Raw genomic sequence first — 26,414 nt, 5'->3', positions numbered from 1 at the left:
TTAACACTTGTCATTCTTTTTGCTTTGTGTCTTAAGTAACAAGCCAAACCCCAACCAGATCAATGTAAATAATGTCAAACCAGGAGTGGTAAATGGTACTGGAGTCCAGGCACAGAATGCAGGAGCAGGACGGGCCTGTGAGAGCTGTTACAGTAAGTGCCAGAATGGCAGCTGAGATGGAAATGTTAAAGTAAAAGCTTGCTTGTGCTGGGGTGGGGGGCAGAACTGGATATAGCAGCATTTAAAAGTTTGGGGGTTTTTGAGGTTGTTTTTGTTTAGTGTTTGTTTTGTTTTGTTTTTTAACTACTAGTGTTACATTTGTAAATAGAATTATGACGTACTAAAGGGGCAGTTAGTAAATGTTCTACATAATTGCAGGTAACTATTGAGTGAATATTTAAATCATCAACATGTGAATTTGACAAATTTTTTCATCATTTTTACTAGATTTCAAAATATGTGACACCATTGTGATCTGCTCTCTGATATTAATACACTGAGTTCTAATGACTGTGCCCCTTTATGGGCAGCCTGTACAGATGGTGGAATGTAGGACTGTATGAGAAGTCAAGTCACAGACTCTGTACGTTTTTGAGTTGTAAAATTAATATATGGGAAGTTCCTGAAGGCAGTCTTTACTGTTTCCCATGTTCTGCAGAAATTCTCTTGCAAAAAGAGAACCGTCTCATCCATTGGCAGGAAATCTTCCCATTTTAATAATTGTTTCTTTCTGTTAGCATTTTAAAGGGGATGTAGATTAATTAATGTAATCAATTCTGCTGAAATCACAAGTATGTTTAACAGTGGTGATGACAGTGAAGCCACCATCAGTTTTGGAGGTCTGTTTGAGCTTTGCTCTGTGTGTGGGGGGTGTTTTCTTTTGTGCTTCTTCTAAAGAGAATAAGATCTGAAAAGTGATCCTGTGTAAGGATATATATAATTTCCACCTTTGTTATCTCTAGCCACCCAGTCTTACCAGTGGTATTCTTGGGGTCCCCCTAACATGCAGTGTCGCCTTTGTGCATCCTGTTGGACCTACTGGAAGAAATACGGTGGCTTGAAAATGCCAACACGGTTAGATGGGGAGAGGCCCGGACCAAACCGCAATAATTTGGTGGGTATCCACCAGGCAGACTGCTGCCTCTGCCTGGCAAGCTGAGTGTCGTGCTACCTAACTGCCTGTAACTGTTCTTAAATATTTAACCACCAGAAGAATGCCTGCAGCCCTCATTGTTGTCCTTGGGTTTGGTATTTGGTGTCAAGCAGAAGTTGGCGCATTAACCTCGGCTAGAAGTAATTTGTTGCCAAGTACTGCCCTGAGAAAAAAAACCCCATCATTTGTTTAGCAAAGCAGCCTTCAAATGCATGAAGTGACTTAGTGGAGATGGGAGAAACTGAAATGCCAGCCAGTGTTTCTGGTATTTGGTTTCCATGATTTTTGCTGTAGGGGGAACAGCATTGGTTTTTTCTCTTCAAAAGAATTAATTATTTCCTGAAACCTATTTACTCTCCCAAGGCATATTCAAAATTAGATATACCCCAAATAGCTAGTGGCTTTTTAGAGATCCTTTATCTTGTTTTTCTACCTAATCCCATTTTTTAAAATAATCCTCCTTTTCTGGATATGTTTGAGTAAGCATTGTATGAGCTGGTTCTGTTTCATTTTCTCTCTCTTATTTGAAAACCAGAATCCTCAGTTTTTTTTTTTTTCTGAATTTGGTGAGAGTTTAATCTGGAAGCATTAGACATTAAGATGATTGGTAAAGGTAAATGTATCACATGGATAGAAGGATAGCACACACTGAACTTTTATCTCAGGATAATTTCTTTCCTCTCTCCTATTCTTTGCTATCATTCCCTTTCCATTTCTTTTGTTTAACCTTTATCCTATCCAGGCTTCTCTTTGCCCTCTGAAGCCTCCCAATTGCTGAGATCGCTGCCTTATGCCTCTTGTTTGTTAATTAAAAGTATGTAAATAGTCAGAGAAGGGAAAGCCTTGTTCTCCCCAAACTGAAACTTCTTCCTGTTTTCCAGCTATGGGTGGGTCTGAGGTAACAAGATACTACTTGCATTATTTCATTGGTTGACTTAGTTGCTTTTCATAAAGAGGATAACTACTCTGGTTCTCACTAGGCCATAAATGTCTTCCAGTAGTATTCTTTATTATATGCAATGAATATGAAATCTATCTGTGAGTACATTTGCTAAGTTAAGAGTAAGAATTAAAAGAAATTCTTGCAGCTTTGAGTCAAAACCATTCCTGCATGCCAGACACTTGCTTTGGAAAATGAGTTTTTGGTGTATATTTTTGTCATGCAGCTCTTCCTGATTTTTCCTCTCCTTCTGACAAATGCTTTGTTATAAGGAGTTTGCATTGTACCTCCAGAGCAACCCTGAGCACCCAAAATTGGAGATTCTTTCTCTTGAGCCTATAAGCTCTAAATCATGTGATAGCTTCAGGTAACTTCTTCATATCTGGCTTTTGGATCCCTACCTTGAAGCTTGTGACAGCATAGAAATAAATGCTTCCCTGCAAAGTGAAAAGGTTTACCTTCATTTTATCCTTTGAGATATTAGGGATAAGACTTGGGAAATGGGGAATAGCTGGGCTAAAAACATTTTCATCTGTAGTACCATTTCTGTTCTTGTGTCTGCGAATCCGTAGTTGAAAGTGATTTTACATAATACTTTGTCTTCTTAACAACCGTACTTTCTAATAATGACTTTTTTCAGAAACCATTTTTATTTTCCTTTCCCTTCAGAGTCCTCATGGTGTGCCAGTACGAAACAGTGGGAGTCCCAAGTTTGCTATGAAGACACGACAAGCTTTCTATCTCCACACAACAAAACTGACCAGAATTGCCAGACGTTTATGTCGAGATATCTTGCGCCCTTGGCACGCTGCAAGACACCCCTATCTGCCTATCAACAGTGCAGCAATCAAAGCAGAATGTGAGTGTGCTGCAGCTGGGACCTCCTTGCCAAGGAGTCCTTTGAGACTCCTGTCCTGTAATGTTTTGAGTTGCAGCTTGCTGAGATGCTCCCTTGCACGTAGCTAGTGCTTTCACAAAGCCTAGCTGCACTTGCAGAGCCTTCTAACTGATAGTAGGCTGGGCAAAATAACTTTGAAAGTTCAGGAGTTGTTTGTTTTAAAACATTTGTGTTTCCTATTACATGGAGCATTCTCTGTGTTTGTGTCCTGTTGCCAGGATCTGCTTGCCACCTCTAAAATTCCTTTTAACGGCAAAGCTCTTTCAGGACACTGGAGTTACTCACTTGGTTTTGCTCTAATAGCTAAATGTCTTCACCCTCTAATTATTTTTCTATGTTTTACAGGCACAGCACGTTTACCTGAGGCATCAGAAAACCCATTGCTATTAAAGCAAGTGGTTCGAAAGCCTTTAGAAGCAGTACTCCGGTATTTAGGTATTAAAAAAACTAAATCATCACATGCAAACCCCCCCAAAACCAGGAAGCACCCTCCCAGCTACTCTGCTGACCATTTGGGTTTTCCACTTGGATCTAGATTTAGATGCTCATTCTGCTTTCAAAACAAACAAACAAGAAACAAGGCACAAAAAACCCCACCCCACAAACAAAAGAAAACATGGAACCCATCTCATTAACTTGTCCTTTTTACTTTTCCTACTTTATCTGACAGACCCAGTGTCTCTGCAATCCACTCTGGGGTCATAAAGCGGTATTAGAAACTTTTTCAAGTGAAGGGAGGGATGTGTTTGCTGTGGCTTCTGGTGTGTATGGAGACAAGTTACCATCTGCTAGTGGAGGCACTAACATCATGTTTTGGGAACATTTGGTTATTCACTTCTTGTTTTGGGCTGTCTGGAGGTAATTTGTATAGTTGGGTCCTCCAAGAAACCTCTTGTGTTTAGGACAGCACTGTGTCCCTCAGCTTGTGAATCAGTTAATGGCTGTTCTGTGCTGAATCTAGATAAGGCGATCATACTTATGTTTTTCACTTTCCTCTTGGGTTTTGATGGGTTTTTTATTTTTTTTTTTTTAATTACAATTTTCTTGAGGACTTTTGCCTCATGAACTGATGTGTGGGGCTGGACTGAGTAGCTCCATCCAGAACTTTGGTATAATTTTGAGCTGCTGGAAGCATCCAGAGTGATGCTGTGTAACATGCCAGTGCTGACTCCAGACAATTGCCAGATCCTTTTCCCCAGTGCTCCCTGTTGCCCTGCAGACATCCCTCAGGTTGTTCTGGCAGCCAAAAGCAAGTCTCTCCTCTTTGAAGTCTTCCAGCTTAGCAAGGAGGTTGATCGCCTTTTTATTTAGATAAGCAGCATTGGAGTTGATTTTTAGGTTTCATGGTTTTGTTGATGAAATATTGGAAGGCTGAGTGTGTGTTAAATATTTACTGCTTTTCTGCTGGGTGTTGTACTTCTGCTGTGTACTAATGGGATACATGGACTGAGAAACCTTTGGAAACATATAGCACAACGAAAGAGAGCAAATGAAGGGAGAAGTTTGCTGTTGGATAAAATCCTTATTTTAATAATTGTACAGAAAGTAGCATCAGATTTTGAGTCTTCCTTGCACTGTGTTAGGGTCTCCACTGGATTACTGAGCTGCAAGAAAAGAGTGATGGAAGTGGAAGGAGTACTGGCAAGGAGGTTTTTTGGTGGTGGTAGTGGGATTGAGTATATGTATCTTATTCTGCTGTTGGGCCTGCGAGGAAGACTCGGTTGAAGTTCCCATTTGCTGTTTCTTGTCACTTTCTCAAAGTCTTTTCAGTTGAAGAGTGTGGGCTTGATGTCTGCCTTAGCCCAAAGCTTGAATTCAGATGTTATGTTCTTTATAGTGGATTTTTGAATCTTCGCCTTTTTTGCCATTGGAGAAATTGTATTTTTTTATAAACGTTTCTGGCAAACTGGCAGAGTTGTAATTTCCCCAGAGTTTAGGGGTGTGTTGCATGACCAACATGGTCAAAGTTGGGTTTTAGTATACAGCACCCCAAAAATCACCCCAAATTATTGGAGATCAGTGTTACAGAAGTAGGTACAAAGTGCTTTTGCTGTCAAATCTTATTTTAGGATAATACTATGATAATGATTTTAATGTCTTTAGTAGCGGTGAATTGCTAAATATATGGAAATGCTTTATATCAGTAGCAATCTCAAAACTATTGACTGAGATAAATTCTATATAGGAGGTGGTGTACTTGGTCACCTGGGAAGTTTGCAGGTTGTTTTCAGATTTATAATTCCAGTATTTTTGCTAATAAAAAAATTCTGCTTTGCCGTTTTCCACCAGAGTCTCATCCATGTCCTCCAAAACCAGATCCTGCAAAGAGCTTGTCCAGTTCTCTCAACAATCTGACTCCTGCTAAGTTTACACCTGTCATTAATAATGGGTCCCCAACTATCCTGGGAAAAAGAAGCTATGAACAACACAATGGAATGGATGGTAAATATTTTTCCACAAAATTTATATTGTGTCTATAGGCTTTTTCTTCTGTCCTCTCGGTATACAAGGAGATTATCTAAACTCATAGTCCTTTATATAAATTCAGAGTTTCTTATTCTTGAGGGGGGTTATTTTTTAACTTTTGTAAAAGCCACCTGTCCCATTTCTCGTTTTGGGTGAGGCACATGGTGCGTACTGCCCGGGAGGTGCATGCACACAAAGTCACTGTGCTAGTGGAGCTCTGCCTGGCTTGGCCAACCTTGCAAATGGAATAGCAAAGCAGAAACTTCCCTCCAGTTTTTAAATTAGTAGTGTGAAGAATACCCTAATAGACTTTTTGAGTGATGTTTCCCTTGTTGGCCCTGTTACTGACCACCTCTGTGCTTGGGCTTCAGTTCCTCAAGAAGAGGAGGCAAGGGAAAGGTGTTTGAAGTGGGAGATAGAAGCAGGATGTTCCTGGCGTGGACTCCAGGTCTCTGTTCTGAAGAATTGCTCTTGCTTGAGAGTGTCAGGGAAGAGAAAGTGCAGTCTCTATGTCAGATGAGGAGAAAAAGGGTCTGTTGCAATGGTTGTAAAGGGAGTGAGTACACAGAGAGTAGCTCTCCTTAACAGGGGAAAGGAACAGTTGGTGTAATGGTGACTCCAGCCAGGAGTTCCAGATCCAGAGAGTCTTTCTCATTTTTTACCTTTAATTTTAACTTTATAAGTAGCTTATCTGAAATATAATTACAAACATTTGATGATATCTGATTGTGTTTTAACATTAAGAACTTTTAAAACTGCTGCTGTTCAGGTTGCTGATGTGATGTTTTTCTCTTTTCTGTTCACTTGTGCTCTATCAGGCAACATGAAGAAGCGCCTGTTGATGCCTAGCAGGGGTAAGACCTTGAAGCTGCGCTCAGCTTATGCTAGGAGAGTGATTTTTAGTTTCATCTGCTGGCTTGTCTGTGCTTTGTGGCTAATGAGTCTGTGTGCACCTTCTGTGTTGATGTCTAAGTGTTCCTTGGGTAACCACTTCCACCCATGGTTTTGCTGCTCACTTTTCAGGCTTTTCACATGCAGGCAGCAAGTTGTGCAACTGTACTGAAGACACGAAGTCCTGTGTTGAGAATTGATTCCTAATTCCTCAAGTTGACAGAACAGTCTTCCAGCAGTTCTGTGAAACTGCAGGAAGCTGTGATGGTTGGTTTGAAAATAGGGATTGTTTCACTGTTTGACTTCTAAGAAAGCAACGTTTCACATGTCTTGAACTGCTTTGAATTAGAAAGAAATAGAAGACAGTATTTACATCAAGTCCCAGGTTCAACCCTCTGTATTTTCCAGTGAGAGTGGACAGTCTCTCACTGGTGAGAGACTGTCTGCACATTCTCTGCAGGCAGTAGAAAATTATTTTCACAATTTCCACTGGTTAAAAACTAATCTGTTCTGAGTACTGAAGAGATGTCAGAATCTTTCATTTGTGATAATGCAGGAAACTTACATATGATGTCACTTCACCAAATTTAGTAGAATGGACCAATTTTGAATATTTCGGAGACAGACAACCACAAAATGTCACTGTGAACAGGCAAACACAAAAGCTTACATGTTGCCATGAACTGGCCAGCACTGCATGCCCTGATGATAATCTTTGTGTTTCATGGCTGAGACAGTGGATGCCTGTTACCCATATTTACATGCATGCAAATATGAGTGCATGTGGAGAATACAGCAGTGAGGACAGTGGTTGTTCTGCTGTCTTGCTCTCCTTGGGAATTTATTCCTTGATACCCTGTTGCTGAGTTTGTATGTGCTTTGTAACTTGTCTTTTGGGAAGAATAACAAAACCCTGCTACTCTGGTCAGTTTGGCTTCCTCAGAAGCTTCATCCAGTAATGAGGGATGTAGGTGCAGAGTAGCTCACTGAATTTCCACAGCTCCTGGTGACTACCTGCTTATGGGCAGACCCTCTGCTCCCTGCTGAACGTCCTCCTCAGCAGGTGACACACTTAGCTCAGAGATGTTGTGGCCCAAAGGAGGGAAGAAGAACGGATCCTTCCCTCTGGAAGGCTCTCTCTGCGTAGAGCACTGGACCTGATAACCCAACACGATTTTCTGGAAATGGAGGATCCCTGTTTTAGTGTTCCATTCAGTTAAAACTGTTGCTGGAGCTATCTGCAAAGATGATTTTGGAAAACTACCTGTTCCTCAGAGTTTGTGTTTCTCTGAAGCAGGTGTGTGTAGCTGTGCAGGGTCTGTGTCTTCCCGAGCACCTGCTGCTCTACCTGTTCTGTCTGTTCTCAGCCAGCCACTGAAATACTTGTTGGAGTACTTGTACCCGTAACTGCTAGGCAGAAGAATCCAGTTCATTCCCAGAATCTGTTTACCTGCTGGGGTAGTGAGTGTCAGCTGGATATTCTTGTGAGCAGTTCAGCTTAAACCTGTTCGTTGAGATTTATTTGTGAATGGAAAATGTTTACCACGCTGCAATTTTGCATCTGTAATATTTCCTGAGCCTGGGTTGCTGGAAGCTTTGCCAGGACCGAGAGGGAAGGCAACCACCTGCAAGGAAACAACATTTAAAGAACTTGGATCGAGATCTGCTGGGCACAGGGAAGCAGATAGTGGAAGTCTGGTGGATCTCTTTCTGTCCTGGTGCCAGTTTGTGTGTGTTGGTGCCTCTTAGCGCAGGTTCCCGGCTGCCTTGCGTGTGAACTGGTAAACCTTGCATGGGCATGGATACACCTGGTTTCTTGTGCTGTGAAAGGACTGGGATTGTGGCACTGAGGCTTCTCCTTGGTTTTGGATGGAGTCATCCAGCCTTAGTAGTCTGGGAGGGCTGCTGGCAGGAAGGGCACAAGTTGGAACTGCTGTGAAGAAGAGGTGAATGGCAGTGAGAGTGATGAAGCCTTTTGGCCAGAATTTAGGAGCCAGTGAGTGAGTGTATAAAAGGATTGAAATAAACCCATCCATCCAGAATAACTGATTTTTGGATTATAGTTGACCTAAAACAGTAGAAAAAGATTGAGAGTAAGCCTGACTTGTCAATTGGTCAGATTCTGCATTTACATAGATACTATGGGAAATTGGGGGTGTTCCTTTGTTATTTTCATGTTTCCTGTCTCCTCTTAACATACTGACTAGTTTAGGTCACTGTCGGGGAGTGTAGTGCACAGAGAGGCTGAAAATATTCTTTCTGCACAACTTTAGGTGCAGGAAGACACTTTGTCCACCTGTGTTTAAATAGTTTCCAAAGAGATGTTAACCTAGTGCAAAATTGTATCTGTTATCCAGGAGTTTTTCTGTTTCCTGCTGATGTGCTGCGTTGGTGGCATCTGGAAGACATCTGAGGGTTTGGACAGGTCACTGTGCCAAAGTCTGTGACAGGGGACAGTGGACACTGTTATGGTGGGCTTTAGCTGAAGTCTCTGCTGGTGATAAAAACCTTGTGGTGCTGGGCCTTCACCTCCAAACACAGGGGAGAAGTCTGAACACTGGAAATTATGGCATGGGATGGTTTTGTAAGGCTTTCCTCAAGGCCAGGTTGTAAAGCAGAATATAATCAAGAGGTTTATTTGCAGGGAAGAGCTGGGTAGCAGCTTATGTCTGTATAGTGTAAAGCATTAAGGTACATCTTTATACATGACAGTTGCTGAACTTCAAGAAGTAGTGCACATTTTGCCTTTGGAATTCTGTCAATTTGTTTATTTATTTATTTATTTCTCTTGCTAAGTAACTTTAACTTTTGTTTTTCTGACTCATCTCTGCTTAGCCCTTGAAACCTGAACTTTTTCACGCTCTGAATATGATTTATCTGGCCAGGCATTTTGAGTTTTGATCAGTGCCTGAATTCCAAGAACAGGAAAATAGTCTTAATCTCATGGTCTCACTGCCTCCACTTTATTTTACAAAAAGATTGTAGTTCTTTCATCTATTTTGTTTTCCTCCTCTTTAAGTCATGTTGGAGGCATCATTAGGCATACAGTACACTTCCCAGCTCTTCTTCAACATTAACTTATCATGGTCAAATTGCTGCAGAATCCTATTTTTGGAACATGAAAAGTACATGGAGTCTCATAAGCTGTCAAATAGAGTGAGATGTTAAAAAATTAGTAGTTTATTGCTTTTTCAGTAGTGTTCTGGAGCTTGACTGACAATCTTTGCCATGAAACTTCCTCTGGAGAGAGAGAGAGGGGATGTTTTGTGTGCAGGAACCTGTTTACTTGATTCCTTCCAGCCATGCAGTGTGATACTTGGCTGTGCCAATTCCTGCTGGGGGAAGGGAGAGAGCATTGTTAGATTTTTATTTTTTCCCCTCTCTTTTACACCATGCTGGCTTTCATCTAATCAAAATTGTTTTTCAGGGTCATCACATGCACTCCTAAAATTGGCAGAAAGAGGGAGAACACGAATGAGTAATTGCAATAAAGGGAAGGCTTTTCCCAGCAACAAACTTGCATTGATAACATGGTGATGGATCGAATGCTGAAAATTGGAGAGGGTTTATTGAAGAGCCATGAAAACAGGGAAGGGACTGGCAAACACACTGTACAATGGAAAATGCTTCTGTCAAAGTGGAAGTTGTAGATGCTTGTCTCTGCTGACAGGAACAGCAGAAGTCTAATAATAGGGGACTTTCAGTCTAGCTGGGAGTGGAATAACAAGCTGCAGTAGCCAGAAGGTACAGTTGGGGACTTTGGCTGGAAACAAGCTACAGATTTTTGAGTGAGGTTAATTAACTGTTGGAATACCTTGCTTCTGCTGCTGGGGATTTCTAAACCCAAATGGAATGTCAATCTAATTTAACATGTTTTGGTTCATTGTTTCGCACATCCTTTTTAGGAAACATGAATGAACCAAAAGTGGAGGCATTCATCAGCCTGGCATGGCTTTAGTTCAGTTATCAAGAGATGAGCATGGCAGTGGAAGTACTGTTCTCGAACAAAAGCAGCTCTTGAGGTGGGAAGATAGGGAAGTTCTCTAACATCAGCTATGTAGGGGACCAAAATTCTCTCAATATTTTGTATATACATGTGTGCACACACACACATACACACGGTGTGTGTATATGTGTGTGTATCTATATATATATGTATGTTTTTTTCTGGCTGACTTAGACTTGCAGAAAATGTGGACTTACCTGTATGCATAAATTGCATTAAAATTCTGCCTTTATCCTCAGTGACCCCAGCTGTCTTTCTAAAAACTGGGGGATAACCAGCCAATGGAAATGTGCTCATCCAGGAATTATTGTAAACAGCAGGGAGTGCTGGTCCTTTAATAAATGGTGGGGTGCTGGGGAAAAGGCCTGGCTTTAGGTGTTGAAATCCAGACCCTAGTAATGCTGACTAGTGGCAGGAGAGCAAATGTTCAGTGCCAGCTGCAGCACAGCTGGGACGAATGTCAAGTTGCTTGAACTGCTTTGTGGAGACCCCAAGAACCATGCCTGTGCAGCTTTCTCACTTGAGGATTATTTGCCTAAAGTAATGATTATTTTTGAGAATTTCATATGTGATTTTGTATTCAGATGCTAAGTGAAACAATTTTCACTTTCCTTCAGTTTAGCCTTGATACTCTGATTCGGTTCTTTTGGTGTTGTGAAGAAAGATCTGAAAATAAAATCAGCAGATGGGCATCATGCTCTGTGGATCAGCTAGTGAAAACTATTTCGTTTAGGAGTGATGGCACGGAGTAAGATGCAAATGTTGATTGAGAGGAGAGTGCATATCCCAAGGCAATGGTAGAGAGCAGGTGTAAGTAATGTGAGAGGAAATTAATGTATAACAGAGCAAGGGCAGAATTGCAAGTGCCCTGGATAGTACAAAGGCAGAATTTGTAATTGAGTGGAATGTGTGACACATATAATTCATATATCTATATATCTATATATCTAATGCATACACACACACGTATATATGATGTATAATACTCCTGATGCTAAGAACAGGGAGTAATTCAGTACTTTCTAGTTTAGATAGGTTGGATCAGCAAATCCTAAAGCAGTGAGGTGTGCATAGTTTTGTCTCTTTTTTTTTTTTTTTTTAGCCACTTGGTGTGTTACAGCCAGGCGGAATCCACCATGATGCTCTTTTTGGAATATGAGTGGACAGTATTGATTGACTCAACCCTGAGACAGAAAGCAGCTCTCCCTTCTCAATGTGCTTATCCAAGGAGAGCTGCTGGCTCTCTGCAGTGGATGTCACTGTTCAGAAAGTATTAACAGGGTTCTTGAAGTGCTTGTAGCAGGAGGTACAGCCTAGCATGGACAGACACATCATCTGGGAGGGGCTGTTGATACAGCAAGTGACTGTGACCTGCTGGACCAAGCATTTTAGGACGTGCTGTCAAAATCCAGTGATGTTAATGTGCAGGGCTTGGTAGAAGGAGCTGGGTACAGACCAGTACTTACCTATCCAAAATTAAAGCCGCTCTTAGCAAAATCTCTCGTTTGGAGTTACTTTGTGTTTAATGTTGTCTTGGTTTTATCTGTCCAACAGAGAACTGTGATCACTTCTGTGTTTCATTACAGCCAAACAAGTCTGTGTATCTCTATTTGTTGCATGGGGCTGAGCTACTGTATTCTGAACTACGTGAATCTTTCCCTTTTTTAACCTTAAATCTTTTCTTTCCTTTTCCTTTGCCAATCTTGGTAGGAACTTACTTAGGTAAGTAAATTGCAATTTTAACGTTGTTTTTATGTACAACAGAATTTTAAGAAAATGTTAAGTCTAGGTGGTGTTTGGCACAATTTATGCTCTGTTCTGCTTGTTACACTTACATTTCTGAAAGTTTGTAGCCTCTGATTGTTAGAGGGTGGACACTAACAGTGGTAAAACTCTCTAGGTAGTTATAAGAGAGGCAAGGGTGCTAAAGTGTTCTTGCAAGCTGGCAAAAAAGTGTGTGTGTGTGTCAACACACTGAGACTGCCTCGAGTGAGCCAGTAACTTGGAAGTGAAATCCTTGTTCATCAAGCCTTATTCATGAATGAATTTTTATATTTTTCTAGCTTACTCACAAATGCGGTACTGTTGATGTTTTTGTTACTGCTGGGAAGGATGGAGTCCCAGGAGGAGGATTACTTTTGGAAAATGCACATGAAGAGTATATGGATTTTAGAAAGGAATGGTGAAGTCACTGTTGCGAAAAAGCACATGAAATGCTCTGCATTTGTTGTGATTGAAGATGTGCTTCTGAGTCTTAGTGCATATTACATGTTCTGCATGATACTCCTTGTGGGTAAACAAAGTAGAAACCAGATACCATCTGTGACTAATTGCTTGATGAAGCAGTTTTTGTGTGTGGTGGCAGAAGACTGGAGTTAGTAACTTTGAGTAAACACAAGTTTACCAACTCTGAGTTGTGTCCAGGCTGGAAGCTGGGCTACTCTTCCTCCTTGGTATGAGGGTCAGTTCTGTACAGACTTGTGTCAGACTGTGAAATGGGCTGTAAATGCACAGCAGCAGCGTGTATGTTCAGGTGTGGAAAAGCACTGGGTGGTTTCTGACCAAGCAGAAAGTTCTCCATGCTTCAGCAGCTTCTTGAAGCTTGCTGTAGTAACTTCATGGGAATATCCCTGTGCTCCAGCCTGTGCTGGGCTCACTGCTGAGGGTTTAGTCTCTCCTGCTTCTCCACATGGCAGCTGTGTGTTGTGTGGTGTTGGCAAAACAGCAGGCAGAATGTGAGCAGTGGGAGTAGTTTTGGAATTCTGCCATCGAGGTGCTGAGTTGCAGGGGATGGGACTGGAGCAGCAAAGACCATGTCTAGAGTCAGGCATCCAGTGGGACCAGATGTGCTGGTTTGCTTTCCACTGGGAAATTAGATTCTCTTTTTCTCTCTGTGTTTTTGGGTGCCAGCTATCCCCTACTCCCACAGCGTGCTCTTGGGGCAGTGCTGTAGTTGCTGCTGGAAGTTTAGGCATTCTCTCATTCAATTTTTTTTTTTCAAATCCAAAAGCATGAGATGCAAATTGCATGTGATGCAAATTACATGAGATTGTTGGAAAAGGTAGTTTGACTGAGAGGTGGTTTCCCTGTCTTCGAAAGATAACACACAGCTGCAGAGTAGCAGCAGTAACAGACTTGTGTTGCTGTTTGATTGCAGTCCTTCCTCACCTGTATTTCTTTGGGAGAAAGTATATTCACCTGCAGCTTTGGTACTTCAGGGATGAAGGGATCATTAGGGCATAGTAACCTGCTGGACTGGTTTTCATCCAAAATCTCTGTGATTGTGCTTAGCTTGAGGAGCAGTTCCAAGGTCCTTGGCACTGAGCTGTAGGGAGCAGACATGCCCTGAGGGTGCCAGTTAATCTCTGTGCAGTGATCAGCTGTTTTATTGCCATTTCAGTAAGGTGTAGAATCATCTGTGGCAGGGGACATTTATGATTCTCTGCAGCTATACCTTCAATTGACTTTGTCTTCACTTTATCCTCGGGGGCTTCCTCTTTATTTCAGTGTATAGAGGAGGCTGGCAGGAGGAGTTGGATGCCAGAGACTTTCTACAGCTTTGGGTTCTTTTCAATGCTATGGAAAAGAAAAAAAAACCCTGACATTTAGTCTGGAGTTTTCAGAGTATATTTCAATTTCTTTGGCTGAAAAAGAGTAGAAGACCTGCTTAGATTCGTCACTGTATACCTTTACACTTTCTGGTTTTAAAAGTGTGGTCAATCCTGAAAACACTTCCTTTTGTTGTTTGTGTGTTTTTGTGTCGTTTGGAGGAGGTCAGTGTTGGTGCTGATGTGGAGCTGTGCACATTTAAGCAGTTGGACCTTAGATATCATCAGAAAGAATAATCACATTTTTTACCCTGTGTCTTCTCTAGACATTCCTCCATAAAATATAGTCAGAGCTTTTTTTTCCCCTCTGGAGAGGAGCTGCCAGAACTGTTGTATTTTGCTCCTCATTTACATTCTTATGCTGTCTTATTTTTAACCTGCTTGTGGATGCATGAGGAGACATCTCTTAAATCTTTATCTGTGAAAGTGGAGCAGGCACATGGAGCAGGTGTGAGTCTGGCATGGGGAGTTCTGTGCCTGTGCCACCACTCACCCACAGACAGGGGACTGGTTTAGTTTTTAGAGGTGCCTTTCTCACAGGCTTCCTCTCTCACACAGAAGCCACCAAAGACGTTTGGGTGAGAATCCATTGTCTCCAGTCCAGATGGATCCTGTTGACTTGTCAGCAGTTCCACAATGGGTTACAGATGTGCTGGCTCTCTGCCACTATTTGGTGATGATTGTGCATAGAGGTTGCTCATTTAATAGCAGTGCTTTGGCTGCATATGTTCTTACTGTGATTTTTTTTTAAATTGCAAACTGAATAAGGTAATTTTAGTGCCTGTTTTCATTCTTTCAGACTTCAGTTGTTGAAGTGTGACTAAAGTGAAAATTCATAGATTAATTCACCAATATTAGTATGCTAATTGATACCTTATTGCTGTGAAAGCAAAGGTATACATTGCATTGAAGCTGTAGCTTTGTTTTGTGTCCTGTTTTACTGGAGTAAAAAGTTGTCATGGGCAGCTTTATCCTAGAAATGGCAGTTTGGGAGGGAGGTGTGTTCCTATTGTTAGCACTGTTTCTGTGCTGCTTGAGGGCTCTGAAGCTTTGGGGCTCAGAGCAAGCAGCAGTTCTGCTCAACCTTTGTTCAGTTTGCATCCTTCAGCTTCTCACCATGGAATATTCTGGTTTAATCCTGGTGCTTGGAAATATCACTGTTTACTGTGTGTTGTACATCCAGCAGTAGTCATTGCAGCAGCAGCCACATATCAGGACAGTCTTTTCTGGCATCAAGGGTGTTCTTACTACAAGAAAAGAACTGATCTGGAGTGTGGTTAAAAGAAAATATGTGGCTTCAATCCAGGGACTAGCATCAGTTGATTTACATCTCAGAGTTTCTGTGAATGGAGAAAACGTAATCTTTCAGTTATGGAAGGGGAAAGAAAGTAACAAGTGCTGGAGCTTAGCTCTGAAGCTGGCAGATTCTGGTTGCATCCTGCTGGCTGTGCTATTTCCCAGCATCCGTGGAGCCCTTTGTCCATCCGTACCAAACAGCTGCTCACAGCTGTGTTTTGGATGCCATGGTTGCTGCCATGTAAAAACAAATGATTATCTGTTGCCTGCACTGCCTTTGTCAACATCCAGAGGTTGTTACTGGCCTTCTTACTGGTGCTTGGTACATCTGTCCTACAGGCTTGATGGAAATATTTTTGGCAGCTATTTCTTCATCTCTGTGGATACTTAGGCACAAAAATGCAGCAAGAACTGAAGCTGTGTGTCTTCCCATTTGAAGTAGCTAACAGCTTAACATCTGCACAGGGTGGAAAATAGCCTTGATGTAAACTGATGATTCTAATGTGGTGTATCGTGATATACTCAATGCTCAGAAAATGTCCCGTTTCACCCTCCTCGCTCCTGACACTACACTGTGCCCTGTGTTTCCTGTTCTACTCGATGCAAGGGCAGTGTGTTTGGTTTTACCAGTGAGAACCTGCGGGAACCTGCTGGACTACAGACCATGAGCTGTGAAAGTTCATTCTTGCTGGCTTCTTGAAAAAGTTTTTCATCCCAGCTAACTCGCTAGCAATAGGAAGGTTCAAAGATCCTATGAATGTGAAAGCAGAATTCATACTGAGACCTTTGCAGACAGCAGTAGCATTTGCTGATGCCTGTCCTGTAGAACCTGTTGGATTTGCTGCACTGACATTTTGGTTCTCAGCCAGAAGGGACTGAGGAACGTGGTTTGGTGCACAGATGCTAATGAAGTGGTGTTTTCTGGGAATGTGCATCTTATAAAACCAAACAGCTTTATTGGGTCTCCCAGTCCATTCTGTGCCAGGCCGTGCTGCCTTACAGCAACACGCCTTTCCCTCAAATCCCAGGAGCTCTGGGAGTCCTGCAGGCTCCTGCGTGTGCACAGTACCGTTGAGGGCAGTGTGAGGGGGTACCCACCTGGTCCCAGCGAGCCGTGGTGCCTGCTGCTGTGTGTGTGCCTGGGAAAGGGCTCTGTGATGGCTGCCTGGCTGTGCTCTGTGCCTGAGGAGGCGTTTACTCGTGGCAGGTTCAGCAGATACACTCTGTTTGCTAACAGCTTGTAGCTGATGTCTGAGCTGAGGAGTTCCTGGGGGACCCAAGGAGGATAAGGAAGATTCTGTTTGTTGCTGCCTTGACAGTGAATAATGCCTTCCACTTTCCCCTTCCTGACGTCAGTAAATTCCTCAGACTAAAAGAGAACGTCAGATTTTTCCCCAGACGCACAGCAAGCCTGGGATCTGAAAGAGGAGATGTGCTTCTAGTGTAGTGTGAAGCAAGGTTTGAGTAAATGGAGAAGAGACTGGGCGAGTGGAACGTGTTTGTGACTTGGGGCCTCTGCTCTTCGAACCACGTTGTCAAGGAAGCTTTTCTCAGTCACCTTTCTAGGAGGGCAGAAGTCAGTTCCGTAGGCAACTCCAGGCTTAGCAAAACAACACGGTTGTAATCATAGCTGCGTGTGTTTTGATTTTGTACTTTTTTCTGTCTTGGAAAAGCAATGGTCTTACCAGCTCTATTCTCTTTCCTGTTTGTTAGGTCTGCCTAACCACGGACAAACCAGACAAATGGTAAGAGAATGTTCATTTAACCAAAACAGGGAAAAGAAGAATTATTAACCCACGCTAGATAGAACACCCCATTAAACCGTAGTGCTTCACTTCCACCTTTGCTGTTTGCAGCTGGTCATAATTCCCAATTCACTGAAAAGGGAGAAAAATTATTTTGGGGTATCTGAATCATCTTAGTGGTTAAATACAATTTAAACCTCAAATCTACCTACCTTTATATCTGTAAATGAGATCCTGTTTTGAACAGAGCATTTTGTTTCTGCTCATGCAGAAACTGAGTGGCTGCTTACAGCAAAGTTCTGGGATGTGTTTCTAGGTGGAATGTGTTTCCCTGAAGGAGAAAGGTTTAAATGATGGAAGGGTTTGTTTGGAAAGCAGTTTCTTTTTTATTATTTTTTTAGCAAGTTGGTGTGCAAGTAACCTGCTGAGAATGCTTGTATTTTACGTTTTGGGTTTTTTTGGTTTTTTATTTTTGAGTAAAAATTTTTTATAGCCTTTCATCTATTGTGCTGAGTTTAATCAAAGGACAGAAGCAAATAGCCAGTCTGATTGATGTGTCTCTGGCAGAATGCTTTCTCACTAAATTGTGAAGGGGCCAGTGCAAAGGCTGTGCATCCCTTTTCCCCCTTGCACATGGCTTAAGGGAAACAACTTCAAGCATGCATTTCCCCCCCACCCCCCAGGAAAAAAAAAAAAAGATCTTCTGATGTTGATCAAGTGGAGCTTGCCTCGTTAGCTGAAGTGCCACAATGCATTAGTGCCAGCAGGGTCCCTGTGACACAGGTCAGCCAGCAGCAGGTGTGACTGGTGGTCACTGCACAGGGATCACAGGCTTTTTTGAACCTGACAGTGTCTGGGGAAGTGAGCAGTGGCCGGAGGGGAGGCCAGAACTTGGGTGTACCGGGCTGCTTGCAATGACAGAGCATTCCTTTGGTTTGTTCCTCAATCCGAAGTGGTAAATTGTATTCCTCCATGAATTCAGCTTCATCCTGTGTCACTGAGAAGACTGGCTACTTGTTTGTGTCTGCTGAATAAAACAACTCAGAGCAGAGGGAGAAATCTCTGATTTAATACTTTTTAGGTGATTTAGGGTAAAACTCTCAGAACTGCGTTGATTTCTGGTTGCCTAATCAAGTGTGAATGAAAAATTAAAGGTTCTCATTTCAGGATGGATCATTTGAAATAGATTTCACCATGTAGGTAGAGAAAGGGCAACCTGGAAGCACAGGGGTGCCCTTTCTAGGTATTTCCAAGAACTTTTTCTGGAGTTGTTCTCCTGTGTATCTTGAATATGTGGAGAAAATATGCTCTGTAACCTTAATGAATGGATTTTCTTGGAGAAACCTGAAGGGGGTAAAAAAAAAAAAGCCATCAGAAAAGCTTTTATTTGAAACCTTTCTCTTAACAAATGTCAAATCTAAAAGCAACTGTTGAAGTATTTCAGTGGTCTGCTGTGGTACTGAAGCTGTCTTGTATAACATAGAGCTGGGCAACTAAGAAATGAATTTATTGCACTTGTGTGCAACAGTTTTAAAGAGCTTAGGGTTTTAAAAGGTGGGGGTTTGTTTGTTTAGCTCTAAAGCCCTGATGTTCTACAGGAAGCAGATCTTGCTAGAGCAGTTGATTAAGGCTGGTCAAAAAATAAGTCATTATCATTTTCTGTTTTCTGCTCAGATGCAAAATGAGATAGACGCCGGGGTTTGTTGGGTTTTTCCCTTGGTTTTCAGACTGAATTCTTCCTTTTCTAAGTCAAGGTGTTAAAATTCAGTTAGTTATTGCAATGACCTGACACTAAAGGATTTGAAGTCCCCATGTCCCCACCATTCCTTTTGAGGTGCATCTCCCAGGGCAGACATCTCTCGCACAAATGCTCAGTTTCCCATTCCATGGGCAGAAGGGGAAGCCTTGGTGCATCTGTGGAGATGGTCTGACCTTGGACAATGGCCTGTGAAATACCACAATTGAATTTATACCAAGGTGTTTTCTGACCAGCTTTAATTTATGCATATCAAATTTTCTGGGCCTTCATTTTGCATCTTTCCCAGCTGTTCAGTGTTACTGATTTCAGTGGGATTTCTCAATGTGCTGATCAGCAGGAAGAGGGGCAGCAGCACTGGACTTCAGTGATCAAGGACAGCTGCATTTGAGAAGCTTAACACTTTGCTCCCTTTCATCTGCACCTCTCTTAATAACAGCTCATGTTTTTCCAGCTGAGTGTAAGGGGCTTACTGTGAGTCTGGAAAATGATGCCTGTGCTGATTCGCAAAGCAAATGTGTTGTTACGGGAAATCTGTGGTGTTCGATGCTAAAAGGGTTTTATCATGAAAGCTGTTAAGCTTTGTAGTCCTACATTTGTTTTCAACAATGTATTTAATTCTATACTATCCTTGTTAAATATTGACCTCGCTAGAACAAAAGGGATACGGGTAAGTTTGGTACTCCAGAATAACTGTAAATTCTGATTTTTGTATTTGATTTGCTCTGTAGCTAGATTTCCTTCCCTGAAATCAATAGAGTTGCTCTAGATTTATGGTAGTGGCTGAAATCTAAGTCTGATGCTCAATCTTTTGAACTTGATGTCATCTTTCAGACACAAGCCACAAATTACTGGTAATGCCTTCCATTCATTATTTGTCCTGTCGCTGAAGTATTGCTGTCCTACTGCATATTGAAGGCGCCTGACTTGTACTGCTTGTGAACAATTGCTTATGTGTGAATTCTGTGTTCAGTCCTGGGCCAGAGGGGGAGGAATTTACCTTAAACTCTCAGCAAGCCGTACAAAAACCTTAATTCTCTTTTCCTTTGAGTGCTTAGCACACGTTGCTGCAGGTTTGTTGCAGTCCATAACTGTGCTGTTTTATGTATCACGTTAGGGACCAAGCCGAAACTTGCTGCTCAATGGGAAATCATACCCAACAAAAGTCCGATTAATTCGTGGTGGATCCATGCCTCCAGTGAAAAGGAGGAGGATGAACTGGATTGATGCACCAGATGATGTTTTTTACATGGCCACTGAAGAAACCAGGTAGGGAACGTGATGTTTCAGAGGATTTAAGGGGATGCCTGTTGTTTTGTGGGTGCTGCAGCTGGTGTTGTGGTTAGAGGGGGATCTTGTCAGCAAGTCTGATGCTTCAAACTGAATGCAGAGACTACAGCCAGTGCTGAGGTGGGTAAAGGGTGGGAAATAATAATGCACTTACATTCCAGAGAAAGCAGATGCTTGTTCTTACTCCAGAGCAGTTGCTGTAGGAGATGGATGCAAAGGGAAGGAAGACTGAGGTGGGAATTCACCTGGTTCAGACCCATCACTGCCCTCGGAGGTCCCATCTCAGTGGGACAGGATAGGGCCCTCCTGGCTCATGGCTGACACTGAGGAGCAGAGCCTCCTCCACACAGAGCTCTGCATGTCCTCTTGCAGGCTGAACTCTCACATTACCCCTCGAGACATCTCCACGTGTGTCTGGGTCCTGAAACCTGCGAGTGACAGAGGGTTTCCATGGGCTGAGCTGACTCATTTTTCAGTGGTTTAATTTGCCAGTAGCAGTGAGATTTAGCCCCACAGTGTCCTCCTTTGGTGGTACATCTTCCTCCTTTGGTGGTACTGCTTCTTCTAGTCCTAATTCTTCTGGTTCGTCTGCCCACAGGATAAAAATAGTAGAAGAATCTTTCCTTGTGTGAGTTTCACTTCAAACTGTTTACAAACTGCTGACAGAGTGGTAGAAGCTATGTGACCCCATCCCTAAGGCAAAGTTCCCAGTACTGGTATTCCTTGGATGGGAGCGTTGCTTCTGGGTGTGGTGAGAAGGTAGAGAAATTGGCTTGTGTGGTTTCCTCCCAAGAACTTGATGCCTCCCTCCTGGGTAACCTTGAGGAAGGTCAGAGCAAAGCTGCAGCCCTGCTTTCCAGCCCTCTGACAGCAGAGGTGCTGTCTGGCTTCTGTCTTGGTCTGAAGCCTGGCGTTATCAATGCTTGCACTATCAGTGCCCCAAGGGCAGAGAAGCACTTGCCTGTCCCTCCACTTGCAAAGATGAACCTGGGAATTACTGGGTGTCTGAACCGTTCAAGTAACTGAGGAGGTTGAGAGTTTTAGTGCTTTGTCTTTTCTGATACTACTAAATTTGGCACTGCTCTGAGTCTTCATTTGTTCAGCACAAAGGTCAGAGTCAAGAGTCCTGGCATCTCCAAACTTCTCCTTAACCTGCAAAGCATTTCAAGTGTCAAGGAACTATTCTGTGGGCCTAGTGTCAAAGATGGGCTTTGTAAAGCAGGTGATACTAGTAACATTCAACTTACTAGCCACTGATCTATCGGATGATCAGTTTTCAGTGCAGGCAACACCTTGTTGAAACACAGAAGACACGTGAAATGAATTTCCTGGTCAGACTTGTTCCTATGGACACCTTTAATGCAACTGTGCATTTCACACCAGCTCATATATTTGCCATGTCTTTCCCTTCTCCTTTCTGTGCCTGCAAGATGCTGTGAAAGAAAGCAGTTATATATGGAATTCCATATATAATTGAAAATAACGTGAGAGAATGATTTAATTTTCAGGGGAAGCAGTTTTCTTTTTACTGTTGTCACCGTGGTAAAGAGGTACTGGGATCCTTTTGCAGCTCTCAGATTCATGTGCCACTGTGGACTCAGGGTATACAGTCCTTAGATACAGGGTATGCACTCCTTAGATGCTCAAGGCTTGTTTCATAGTCCTTCATCTAGGGAGTTCTTCTTGACATCTTCATCATCCAAGGCACGTGAAATATAGCAGGTGCGTGGTGGCAGCATGTCAGTACAAGGTCCTGCCCTTTGACTGGACAGAACTGTAACAGTGTTCATCCGGTGTGGCGTTGGTTGTGACAACAATTTACTGTAGACACAGAATCTTCTGCTCATACAGAACCACTGACAGAGGCAGGAAGGATCAGTCCTGCAGCAACCAGCACAACTCTAATGAAAATCGTGGTTCTGTGATAGACATCACCTCAGTAAGATCTTATCACTTCCATTTAAAAATAGAGAGAGAAAGAAAAGGAAAAAAACCAACCCAGGCTTCTTTGTCTGACAGCCATGCTGCTTAGCTGACTGATGAGTGGTGAAAGGAGATTTTTGGCAGGCTGTGAAGAGCAGGGAAGCCTGAGCGATGGAGCATTGTCAGTGGCACGGGTTTTCTCTCGGGCATTTCACCTCTAACTTTTCCCTGAACCATCTGCTGCATTCCAGTGTCAGGAATGTAAGGCTTGTTTGTGAGCTCTGAAACAATTTGAGCTTTGTGTTGGCTCTGTAGCAATCAATCTAGCTGCAATATCTGCCTATCGTCCTCCAGCTGAGAGTCAGGCTGTGTTTTCAGTCACAGCAAGTAGGTTTCCCTGAAGTTTTACATGCTCCCCCTCTCCCCTTTTTGTGTAGCTCTGTTGAGAAGGGTGCTGGAAAACTGTACTGCTCTGAAGGAGCAGTTTGAAAAGTTGGTCGAATGAAAGGAATGAGTTTTTGAATTGAAGGCTCCCAGTAAGGAACTTGGCATTTATTACTCATGCAAGCGGAGGCAGTGGGTGACCTGATCAGAATCTAGCATGCTGGAGGATGTGTTTCTGATGGCAGCACGGCTAATGGAGCACACATGGGTGCTGCAAGGAACTCTTCTGGCTGAAGGTGGATCAACTGCCCTCAAACATCTTGGAAAAGTCATTACATCAAGCCTTTTTTTTTTCTCTCCCCCACCACCACTTTGCCAGCTTGTTTTCACCTCACCCTGTGGCCTTTTAGTTTTAGAAGGTGCTGAAGAAATGGGGACACTGGGCAAACAAAAAAATGTGTCTGTGTAAGTGCGGCAGCTTGTCCTGCGCAACAGGCAAAAAAAAAAACAAGTGAAGAGATGACCAAATCTGACAAGAAGTGATTCAAAATCTGCAGCTGAAGTTGATGGTTTGTCAGTTCTGGTGGTGCTAAGGGTAAGATTTTGAGGATAGAGGAGGTATTTTGACCTCTTTCTTCAGCAGCCATCACACCTTAAAGGCAAAAATCATAGCACAGTGATAGGCATCAGGTCAGTGAGAAGGGCTCTCTTCCACTGACAAATAAACCAAACCAACCAACCAGAACCACAACCAACAAAATGGGATTTTGGCCCCAGCAGTGTTCCCTAAACAAAACTGGGGGATATGTGGCTGAAATTCCTCTCTTGTCTCTCATGGTCAGCCAAAACCTTGTTCTGTCAGCAGCTTGTGAGGGAAGACGATGCTGCCTTATCAGACCCTTCTGATTCCCCAGTTCCTGAGTTGAAATCTCATAGTGGGTACTGGTGGACTACTCATGGGAATATTTATTACTTTCCTTTCTAATCTCTATGTGCCTTTGACTACCACAACATCCTCTGTATAAAAGAATCCCTCATTTTAATTACACAGTACACTTTTCCATTGTTGCTGCATTTTTGGGTTTGGATGGGGTTTTTTAATGATACTTTCTTTATCTCTGAGCCTAGTATTAACAAAAAGAAGCAAGCAATCATTCAATATTTGTCTCTGTCTAACTTATTTTGGTAATTTTAAAACTTTGGTGTGTCTTTCTCTCCATATGGAAAACAGCTTCCCGCATCTGATAGCACTTGTTGCCAGTTTTGTGCATATAGGGAAGTCAAATACAAGATGTGAACCAAAAATGCAAGACTAACCAAGACTAACCAAGACTAACCAAATGCAAGATGTGAATATTGCCTATCTCTGGGTTGGGTACACGCAGTGTGGGAGAAGCAAGAAGGGGAAACACCCTGTAGGTGTTGATTTGGCTTTGTAAACTTCCCCAGAGCTACCTGCAGCACATCCAACTGATCAGAATAAATTCAGAATAAATCAGTGGTGTGGAAAGCGGCTGTCCCGACTATTTCACATGTTCTATTCACAGCCAGAGACCTGGTCCTACCAGGCTGAACCAGAATGCCTTCTGCCCTGCAGGGGAAGGATTCTGGAGCAGAGAATGCAGTTTCCTCTTCACTGGGGGGTTTATAAATCAGGAAGGGTGAGTTTTCCAGGGCAGACATTGCAGAAGGAGCCATTGTCAGCCACCCCACCAGGCGTGCGCGGCTCCGTCTCCCTTGGAGAAGCGGAGCAGCCCACGGTGCCTCTGTAATCCGTGCCTTTCTTCCTTGCTGTCTGCAGGAAAATCCGCAAGCTGCTTTCCTCCTCGGAAGCCAAGCGAGCCGCCAGACGCCCTTACAAGCCGATTATCCTGCGGCCCATGCAGGCAGTGCAGCTCCGCCAGCCCATGAATGATGAGCCCATAATCATCGAGGATTAACGCCCGGCGGATCTGCCTGCAGTCTCTCCTCCAGTATCTACTTGAGTTTCCATGGCTACAGCATTGAGCTAACTGTTGAAGAGAGGGAACTTTTGAGGAACTGTTTTGCATCTTTTAAACCCTTAAAAGGAACTCAGCCCTGCTCTGAGCCTCTGACCACAGACTGCTCTCTCTCTCTCTCTCTCTTCTCTCTATCTCTCTTGCACTCTCTCCTTCTTTTTTTCTTCTTTTTTTTTTTTTTTTTTCTAGTAGCCTCCTTTCCCTTTTGCTTCTACCCCTTTTGTAGAAGGGGGAGGGAAAGTAAGTTTAACTTATTAAGAGAATGCGGTCTAGTACTTTTTAGCTTTGTTTCCTCTTCTGATGTATGAAGAGCTAGAACCCTTCATTTTGTGACTGAGCTCTCGTTGAAAAGCCATTTTTATGAGGCTGTGTTGTAAGATTTTTCTTTTCTTTCTCTTTTTTTTTTTTAATTTTGTGGACGGTGCCATTTTTTAATTTCATTTATATTATTTCTTTTGTAGATAAATTTCCAATCTTTAACCGATATTTGAAAATAGGAGCTGAAAGCCAGCCCCAGGTTCAGCCAGTTTTCTTTGGTCCTGTCCCTTCTGTTTTTTGGATCATTTTGCACAGCCAGTTGTGCTCATGCACAAGACAGACCAACTCAGGCTGAGAAAGGAGTGAGCTAAGAACTGAAGAACCTTGCAGAACATTACACTAATGTTGTGTGCAGTGGAGCCAGGCTGCCAGAATTAGGTGTCCTTACTCTAGTTGCTCTCTGGGAGATGTGGCCCGTGGCGTTTCTCCCAGTAACCAGCAGTTTGCGTGCTGCCTTCTCTGTGACATCTGGGATCCTACGTGCTGTTAGGCCACCAAGAGCCAGCCGTAGGCCCAGCAAGTGTAATGAATTGCTTTGCTCTGGCTCCAAGAGTCAAGTACACCAATGCCCAGGGACATTTTGCTTAGAACTCTGAACCTGTTTGTGCATCAGTGCTTTTGGACACGTTTCCCAGGATGAGACCTGGTTTCTCTTTAATTGCGTTACTGTATGTTTCCCGTTTTGAAGGGACTTTAAATTACAGCTGGGTTTTCATTTGAACACATTGTGTCTGAATTTAAGTGGTTTTATTCCCCCTTGACATTTCTTGTGTTTGCGGTTTCTTGCATCTCTTCAACTTCTTACGTATTTGCAAGTCTGTATCGTTTCTTTTTCATATGTCTTCTCATGGCAGTGCATTTGCTGGATGCCCTGCTTGGTTTTGAAAGGATGTAAACTATCATTTGCAACTTGTGCTGATCTGTACATGTACCTGCCTCAAGCAGACACAGCATGTAATAACCCCCAAGTCATTCCATATGTGTCAGCGGTGAGATGAGCCAAAGTTGTATTTGGGTTATCACAGTCCAACCGTGATTCTGTGCAACTCTCTTAACCCGCCGGGTTAGACGGAAAGGAATCCCCACAAAATGAAAACAATTCAGTTAACTTTACTTAATAAACCTGGAAAGTGAGCTTTTGTGAAACATCTGCTTTTTGTCTCTTCTGAAACAGCCACCCTCGCTCGGGTTCCGCGTGCCTGGGGCACACAGCCCTGCGCCTTCCGTCCCGTCCCTGGGCTGTGTTCTGCTCTCCAGGGTGCCTGTGCCAGCAGGACAGGGCAGGAGTCCGAGTCACTCCTAGTTTGATTCCTCTCCTGTGCAGTTTAAGCACTTCCTTACGTTTCAGAGGCTCTCCCTCCCTACTCCTCCTCCTCAGACTGGTGGCAGATGCGGGGCTGAATGAGCCCTTTGTCCGCAGCAGCTCCTGGTCCTGCTGCTCCGGGCCTGCCTCTGGCATGTGGCAGAGGAACATCCCTGGAGGTCAGCAGCACAACCTGTGGGCAGGTCTGAGCTCTGCCTTGCTCTGTCCCCCGAGATGAGCAGCCTGGGCTCCGTGTTCACTCTCGTTTGCTGCTCAGGAGTGGTGAGATTTATTCTGTGGCTGTGAGGGGCTGTGCACACTGGCAGGTCTAAGTGTATCCTGTGCTACAGGTCAGGGTTTCCTGTCCACAACTTAAAAGGGAGACAGGACAGCCATTCCTGAAGGATGTGCTGCTCAGGAAGGGCTCAGAAGCCTTC

At 43.1% G+C, this 26,414-nt stretch overlaps 1 protein-coding gene across 7 annotated transcripts in view; it reads left to right on the top strand.

Moving 5' to 3' along the window:
* MTA1 (metastasis associated 1) overlaps positions 1-25,808 on the top strand; it is a 75,813-nt gene extending 50,005 nt beyond the window's left edge. For 2 of the 7 annotated variants that reach the window (XM_068199224.1, XM_068199222.1), the window contains exons 12-21: positions 37-152; positions 963-1,114; positions 2,763-2,952; positions 3,337-3,426; positions 5,281-5,433; positions 6,276-6,311; positions 12,065-12,076; positions 16,972-17,003; positions 19,877-20,028; positions 24,158-25,808. In XM_068199224.1, coding sequence (XP_068055325.1) covers positions 37-152; positions 963-1,114; positions 2,763-2,952; positions 3,337-3,426; positions 5,281-5,433; positions 6,276-6,311; positions 12,065-12,076; positions 16,972-17,003; positions 19,877-20,028; positions 24,158-24,296 — 1,072 coding nt within the window. In that variant the 3' untranslated portion in view covers positions 24,297-25,808. Of the gene's footprint in view, positions 1-36; positions 153-962; positions 1,115-2,762; positions 2,953-3,336; positions 3,427-5,280; positions 5,434-6,275; positions 6,312-12,064; positions 12,077-16,971; positions 17,004-19,876; positions 20,029-24,157 lie in introns of those variants that run through there. The other 5 variants (XM_068199227.1, XM_068199226.1, XM_068199223.1 and 2 more) reach the window with 4 other exon arrangements.
* Positions 25,809-26,414: the final 606 nt, after the last annotated feature.

The sequence above is a fragment of the Anomalospiza imberbis genome, chromosome 9, assembly GCF_031753505.1.
Source record: "Anomalospiza imberbis isolate Cuckoo-Finch-1a 21T00152 chromosome 9, ASM3175350v1, whole genome shotgun sequence".
Classification (NCBI taxonomy): domain Eukaryota; kingdom Metazoa; phylum Chordata; class Aves; order Passeriformes; family Viduidae; genus Anomalospiza; species Anomalospiza imberbis.
Note: the sequence above shows the minus strand (reverse complement) of the source record. Positions and strands in the feature narration are given on the sequence as shown.